The sequence below is a fragment of the Lactuca serriola genome, chromosome 3, assembly GCF_051521515.1.
Source record: "Lactuca serriola cultivar US96UC23 chromosome 3, Lser_US96UC23_V15, whole genome shotgun sequence".
Lineage (NCBI taxonomy): Eukaryota > Viridiplantae > Streptophyta > Magnoliopsida > Asterales > Asteraceae > Lactuca > Lactuca serriola.
The window spans coordinates 163,626,430-163,634,715 of NC_136410.1; the positions used below are offsets into that span (position 1 = coordinate 163,626,430).

General features: G+C 38.8%; 1 protein-coding gene across 1 annotated transcript; it reads left to right on the plus strand.

Moving 5' to 3' along the window:
* Positions 1-478: 478 nt before the first annotated feature.
* On the plus strand, positions 479-2,168 carry LOC145093329 (putative WRKY transcription factor 4). Its single transcript, XM_079031436.1, has 3 exons — positions 479-1,174; positions 1,273-1,434; positions 1,740-2,168. Exons 1-3 carry the CDS (start codon positions 534-536, stop codon positions 1,948-1,950), a joined length of 1,014 nt encoding a protein of 337 aa, XP_078887562.1. The 5' UTR covers positions 479-533; the 3' UTR covers positions 1,951-2,168.
* The last annotated feature ends 6,118 nt before the right edge of the window (positions 2,169-8,286 follow it).

An 8,286-nucleotide genomic window follows, 5' to 3' on the forward strand; every position in this document is an offset into this window, starting at 1 on the left:
CTGCCGGTGGTTTTCAGCATTTTCTGGCGAGAGTGATGCTTGGGGGAGGGAGTAAGGGTGGTGACGTTCTAGAGAGAGAGAGAGGGGGGGGGGAGTGTGTGTGTGTGAGTGAGAGAGAGATTCTTTTCTTTTCTTTTATTTTTATTTTTTAGTTTGAGAAATAATTAAATAACAAAAAGAAAAGCAAAAAACAGATAGAAAAGGGCAAAATCGACATTTTATAAAAAATCAAGCTAAAATGGACCAAAATAGCAATAAAATGGAAACTTTTGGACTAGTCCAAATTTGCTTGGCCCAAAGTGTCAATTTTGAACAAAGGACCATTTTGCAATTTTGTCTATTGTACGGAAATACAACCGTGACTAGTGGGCCCACACTAGCTACTCAAAAGGTCCCTTTTGGTTTTAATTTGCACTAGCTAGTGGTCCCTTTTGTTTTTAATTTGCTCCAGCAATTTGCACTAGCATGATTGTTGTCCCTCGAATATTTATACCTTATCCTATACAATCCATTCATACATCGTAATTAGTTACATGGCGGAGACAGGCGGAGATTCAGCACCACCGCCACGGAGAATTCCACCAATGATAACACTCCCACCGCGTTCTTCTTCCGATACCTTCCTCACCGGTATTAGCCCCGGCCCCATGACACTAGTCTCCAATTTTTTCTCCGATCACTACCCAGACACTGATATCTATTCTCTCTCTCAGCTTCTCGCCGGAGTCCTACCTTCCCCCGCCGCTGAAAACTCACCTGCACCTCCACTTTACAATGACTATTTATCTCTATTATCCCCGGAAGAATCACGAACCAGTCAAACATCAGACCCCTACGTCGACAACTCCTCCCAAATCCGATCACCGGAAACTGTTTCGGATTCTGAATCTGGTGACTCGAAACCCGAACGAGTGGTGGCTCTAGCTAAACCCGCTAGCGATGGGTATAACTGGAGGAAATACGGGCAGAAACAAGTGAAGGCAAGCGAGCTTCCTCGTAGCTATTACAGATGCACGCAAGTTAACTGCCCGGTGACCAAAAAGATCGGACATTTTCTTGATGGGAATACCAGCGAGATCATCTACAGTGGTCGGCATAACCACGAGCCACCGCAGCTTCATAAACCAGCGGTGGTTGCCGATGAACAAGCTTACGAACTAATGCCAAAAAGAAGGCAAATTTCTATCGTTTTAGAGTCTTTTTTCTTATATATGATCACTAAAGGACATGTTAAAGTTGAAAGCTTAGTGATTGACGAGACTTTTTGTGCAGGAAGACTGAGGTGAAGTGTGTGGACCGGAGTAGCTCGTGTCGGGTGGTGGTCACTGAACCAAAGATTGTCGTGCAGACGAGAAGTGAAATCGATATATTAGATGATGGATTCAAGTGGCGAAAATATGGGCAGAAAGTGGTGAAAGGGAATATTTACCCCAGGTGATGATTTTCAGAAAAATAACTTAATGAACTTAAATTTATTGTGATTATATTAAAATATTTGGATAATATGTAAGTAGATTGATGTTATTGAAGTGTAGACTTTTTGTGTTTAGCTCTTGGGTCCATTTTTAATAAAGTTCCTAGGACCCATTGTCCATATCAAGTGGTTCAATTGGATATATAAAAATGGTTATCATATGGTATTAAATATTTCGAAATAAAGTTAGAATCTTACAACTTCAGTCTTGGATAACCTGCGGTTCAAAAAGTAATTATGCTTATATATAACTTGTGACGTGCAGGAGTTACTATAGATGCACCTACGTAGGGTGCAAAGTTCGAAAGCATGTTGAGCGGGCTTTATCGGACCTTAAATCAGTTGTAACTACATATGAAGGGAGACATAAACACGACATTCCTGTAGTTGTCAAACCTTCAAGTAACAACGAAATAAACTTCAAAGCCGAAATACCATTTTTGCTACAACTAAAAGAAGAGAAAATCATGATCTAAGCCGGACTTTAGACTTGTGCCTTTTTTGAAAGGTGATTGATGATTTGAATTAGCCTTGCTTTCGGAGCTGGTCATCCATTATGGTATGGTGGAGGAGGTGATGTCCATCTAGGATTGTGAGCAATGAGAATCAGTAGGTGTTTGAATTTGGAAGAAAAAACTTGGTTTTATGTTTTGCTTTTGATTATATCGAAATTTATGTGTAGTTATGTTTAATTTGTAGCACCCCAGGGGGGATTAGAAATACTAGTCTACGAGACTTTAATATGATTTGTCGCATTGGCACATGCATTTATTTTTCTACTAGTAGCTTTTGATATTATTCATGCATTTATCTTCGTATTCTAATAAAAAAAAATTTTATTCTTCTTTTGAAATGTGTCATTTTTATAGACCTTTATGTTTTATTTTTCTTTTGTCATGTGTTACCATATTATGTCTACTAATTAATACTTGCCATATGTCAACCTATTGATTATTATTTTAAATTTTAAATTTTCCACTCTATCTACATTAAATTAATAGCATTAAAATAAAATTAATACAAATTATAAAGTGATATAATTTTACATATTTAAAATCAATAATTATAGTTTTATATGATTAAAAAATCTCCTAACTAATAATATATTTAAAATAATTGATTAATAACTTTCAATTTTCACTATAAAAACTTAATTAATTTTGTAACCGTGGTTCCCACGGGTTATAAAGTAGTTATTCAATATGGTAATAGTTTATATTTTAGACATATTGACTCAATTAAACAATGATCGTTGGTATTAAATACAAAAGGTATAAAGATATGTGTTAATTTCATGTACGTTTTCTTATGTTTTACCATTTTGCACGATACAACTTTTAAAGCAGTGTGCCCACAATGAAAACCCCACTCTTGAAGCCTAAAAGAGGAGAAATCCCAATTAGATCCATACATGTGTACTTCCTTCCAGCCCATCCAAAAACTTAAACATCATCCGGTCTAAGTATTGATATACCTTTTAACAAGTTAGTCAGAAAGTTCACAGGAGACTCTTTCTTGGCAGAATACCTGGCTTGCCTATATATGTCAGAAAGAACATCCATTACCAGATCGTATCTGTACTTGAACCCCGAAAACTCTCTATAACGAACTACATGCTTAGCAAATGAGTCCAATCATGCCTTGCAACAAACAGAGAATGTCTCATCAGCCGAAAATAAAAGGACCAAAAGGCGATACTTAAGGATAGCACAATACTCCACTGTTGACATATACTGACCAAGACCGTCAATAGGAATAGTCATAAGAAAATCTTGAGCATGTGTGTGACAACCCGATATTTCAATTCTATGTAATGACCTAAAAAGTCAAGTATTGTAACCGCTTTTGTGATAATGAAATTAACTTCGAAAATAAAATGTCCAAAAAGTTTCTATTTAATTACCTACTATGTTTGTTGTCATTAAACCGTGATCGTACGTAAAAAGAACGCCCAAATCCGACTTCGTAAATTGAAGTTATGATTTTCCCAAGTTCGGCTTATCAACAGACAGCTAAAAACTCGAATCGAAGATCGAACGACTTTTGACCGAAATGACCTAAACGAGAATTGAAGGTCTCGACAATGGTATTTCAGCGGTAAAAAGTCTGGCAAAAACAGACGTCAGATAAAGAAGTTATGAATTTCTAACGAAATTTCCTTAACGCGACATTTTAAAAATAAATAATAAAAATAATTTCAAAATTTGCCGACGGGATCTAAACGAAAGTTTTAGAACATAGTCTCACCTACACGTGGATATAAAGAACGTCGAAAACGGAGTTCGTATAAAGAAGATATGAATTTTAGAAGTTTATTAAATAAATAAAATAAAAATTTTATTTTTAAACCTTGGTATTATCCGAAGGAAGAGTCAGCAAGTCTATCCGAGTTATGCCCAACGTACTCAAGGGCTAGGCTTTGGATCTTCCACGTCTCGCCCTATGCGAAGCTAGCAGCCCGTCCCATCTGAACTCCGAGGCAGTCGAGGATCCGGTCATGCGTGACGCACGCGTACGCCCAACGTACCGAGGCGGTTCCCACCCCCTATAAAAGGGATGCGAGGGTTCCGAAGAAAAGTGCCATTCTCTCTCATTTCTCTTGCGTTGTTGCCTCGTTTTCCGTGCCCGTGCTAACCCGAAGCCCGGGTCACTTTGCTCAAGTCCCGAAGGTCGTTTGTGCTCCCGAGATTCCCGAGAAAATCCATTTTCCCGAGAAGAAATTCTGCCCGGTTTTCATCTTGCCTTTCTTCGATCTTTCAAGTGAGTTCATACCCCTTAAGTAACCCTTTTAAATATTCTAAATGCTTTTATATGCTTTCAAGGGGGGAATACAAGTAAAACACACGAGTATTATCGTGTGTTATATAAAGATTTATTATACACTTTTATTCAACCGAATCATATGTGATTTATAAACTTTATAGAGAACTTTCGTATATAAAATATATTACGATAACATTATATCTTTTGAAATGTAAAATGTTGTCATATATGTATAAATTAAACATTTTGCTTAAATTACATGTATACGTGTCTATCTTAGTCACTATAAAAATCTATACTTTCATAACAAGTGATTCATTTTCTAGGTATTTCTAAACAAACGAGACACACTTTTAGAAAGCTATAATAGGTATAGTTTTACGAGAATATTGCTAACTTTTACATACTAGAAACACAATTTTCAAGAAGTCACTTTCATATACAAGAACAAACGAACATTTTAACACGTAAATCTGTTTTTATACTAAGATATGTGAGACATTAACTTCACGTACGTTCGAGTACACATTTCAAGTCCTGTATTATATACCAGAATCCCTTGGAGGGGGAGCATGGTGTTTGTGTATAGATCTATACGGGCTTGACAACCCGCGCCCTGACTGTTAGCTACAGTCCACCATTTGGGGTGACAAACGTCATAACATTCCAACGCCTGAAGAACGTTGTGTATAGGCAATCCGAGTCAATAGTATGGTTATAAAACTCACATGGGGTATTAAAAATACATTGATTTACGAGGTTTTTCAAACATATTGGATATTTTACACGTATATACATTTTCTAGAAACAAACATTTGTCTTGATAGAAGGCTACATTTATGCTAGTAGAAAATATGGGATTTTCTAGAAACAAACAAACAAAAACAAAACATTTCATTTCATACAAACATTGTCATTTAATACTTATGAAGCTCACCAGCTTAAATGCTGATCTACTCTTTCAAAACTACTTGTATGTCCCAGGGATTCAGTAATTACAGGTATCAAAATAGCTTTTGAAGAAGGGACGCTGCGTCGTCAGTTTAAATTCATATTTCGACATCATATTGTAATTGGTTTTGAACATGTACTATTTAACAATGTAAACTTTCAATTATATATATGATGGTTGTATTGCTCTCTTTACTATGTATTCATTTGTTATGCTACCACATGAAGTCATCCGCCCCCGAACGTTTCCGCCGTTCCGGTTTAGGGGTGTGACAGATTGGTATCAGAGCAATGTTTATAGTGAACTAAGTATATCGAACCACATAAGATATACAAACTATAAATGCTTAAGGGACTAATACTCTCTGATAAAACATTTTTTTTGTTTTACGCCTAAGCCGTGTTTCGTTTAACTTTTAATGTTAGTTCATTCAAGTACAAATACATGCATACAACAAACATGTTTTCATGATAATAACTATACAAGAAGTATTTAGACAAGTTGGACACTACGATTAAGACTCGATATATGTAATCGGATTTGGGACAAATACAGCATGATCAACTATATTTGTCCGAGATCGGACCAATATATATTGATGATTGCTCGTAGTAGGCAACAAGTCAAAACTTACCAAAACATCACGGGAATCAAACACATGAATTTAAATACTATAGGAGTATTTATTACTTAGGATAGCTTAACATACCTGTTTAGTCTCACATGTTCCAAACATCATTTGATTCTTATAAACCCTATTCTCGTACAGTCAAATGGTTGGATTTCACCACCCCGGCGACCCCTACTATCCCAACTATGGCAACGGGGGATGGATCGAGGAGGATCCCGAAGAGGACGAAGAACCCATAGAATTGGATGATGACTCCGGTACCGACTCAGAGCCGGAAGTGATCAATCCACCACCCGCACAACCTCCCGTCTTCGTAAGGAACTTTCAAGGACCGACTCCCGTCTGGGGAAGTCACCTCCACCATTGGAGCCAACAGCAAAACCTACGCCCTCCCTACAACATGTGCCGAGACTTCTATGATGTCCGCGGCGGAGGTTCAGCTGATCGGGCACTACCAGTAATGGTGGGCAAGCTAGCCAATCAATCCTACCAATCCGGAGTTCAAGCTAGCCAGATTCGGGATGTCAACGTAGAAGTACAGGTTCACACTTCTGACATCCGTAGGCTGGACAGAATTCAGGACAATGCCCAACTCCAAACCGAGGCATTCCAAGCACAAGTGATTGCAGCCCTAGCCGAATTGAGGGAACAACAAGCCGCTTTTGATAGGCGTCTAATGGAATCGAAGCAATTGGATGCGGAGTCAAGCTCCAAGCGCAACCTACGTCGCAAGTAGTGCTTGCCAAAATCTCAAATTTTGTTATAAGTTAGGACCTCGGCTAAAAGTTTTTAAATTTCTTAAACTTTGTAACCGGAGACCCTTATAGGGGTCAAATTTTCGTGATCATTGTATCAACTATTATATTAATATAAGTGGCACTATTATTACTACGTGGAGTATTTCATTCAATCCTTAAAAAGTTATGGAAAAACCAAATGCTTGTTTCATATTTTCAGTCTTACAAATAACTTTCATTCTTCTATTTTGGGACTTGTACTATCATCTGTCGTTGGGCTATAGCAATCTAGTTCATAAGACACATACAGTTTCTATGCTATGAAATTCTTATCTTTATCTTTTCAACCTATAGTTGAAGGATGCCTCCGCGTAGGAACCCAAGATGAAACAACGATGGGGAAGCACCTATACCACCACCACCTCCACCTCCTCAATTTGATGATGTCATGTTCCAAGCAGCAGTCACCGCAGCTGTAGCAGCTGCCATGTCATAGATCAATAACTCGAGTACTACTGGCTTGGGAACTGGCACACACCCATCCAACCATGGCGAGAGTCATGGGCAATCCCGAGAATGCACCTATAAGGACTTTACTAATGCCAAACCCCGGATGTTTTATGGAACTGGTGGTGTGATGGCTCTGAGGCAGTGGATCGAAAGGACATAATCAGTCTTTGAAATCTGCTCCTATCCCGAGCACAGCAAAGTCAAGTTTGCAACTTTCACCCTTATTGATAGAGCTTTAACTTGGTGGAATGGCCACGTTAAGGTACTTACCCTGATAGTGGCAAACTCCATAAGCTGAGAGAGCTTAAAAATCATGCTGATGAGAGAATACTGTCCACGAGGGGAGATTCAAAAACTCGAGCATGAACTCTGGACTCTTGGAATGATTGGTACCGACATAGCAACTTATACCAACAGATTCTGCGATCTGGCAATCCTTTGTCCATATATGATTGCTCCTGAGAGCAAGAAAATAGAGAGATACATTTGGGGACTGTCGCCCCAAATTCGATCAAGCGTGTTAGCTTCAAAACCTGACACTTTTGAAAGTGCCAAGGAACCGGCACAATCTCATGTTGATTACGGAGGTCATCAGAACTCAACGGTTGCTACACCAGAACCACAAAAGGGAAACAACAACAACAATAACAGGAAGAGAGTATGGAATAAAGGGAAGGGTGGGTCTTCCCAAGAATCCGCGAAGAAACAACAACTGGTTTCAGTGAATGCTGCTATTGTACCTACTACCATTCCTACAAATCCCTACCCAACAAAGCCTTATGGGGGTAACCTTCCAAAGTGCACCAAATGAACTTATCACCATCATGTACCTTGTCGGGAAATGCAATGTTCCAACTGCAACAGAAAGGGACACACTGTCCGTTTCTGCAAGGATCCCGCAAAGCCGATCACTCAAGTTCCCAGCGCGGGTGTAGGCCAAACTTGCTACGGTTGTGGCGAGGTGGGCCACTACAAGAGAAACTGCCTAAAGGCAGCAAATACCGGCGGGGTGGGACGAGTTTTGGCTATAGGCCACGATGAAGCCGTAGCTGATCCGACTATAGTTGCTGGTACGTTCCTTCTCGATAATTCATATGCATGCATATTATTCGATAGTGGAGCGGAGAGAAGCTTCGTGAGTCAAAACTTTATTCACTTACTTAAACATAAACCTAGCAAGTTAGAAAAATCATTCACTGTAGAGATGGCAAATGGAAAA

Coding starts and splice junctions, on each gene's coding strand:
- LOC145093329 (XM_079031436.1), top strand. CDS start 534: ATGGCGGAGACAGGCGGAGATTCAGCACCACCGCCACGGAGAATTCCA. Junction 1,175..1,272: donor GAACTAATGCCAAAAAGAAG/GCAAATTTCTAT, acceptor CTTTTTGTGCAG/GAAGACTGAGGTGAAGTGTG. Junction 1,435..1,739: donor AAAGGGAATATTTACCCCAG/GTGATGATTTTC, acceptor TGTGACGTGCAG/GAGTTACTATAGATGCACCT.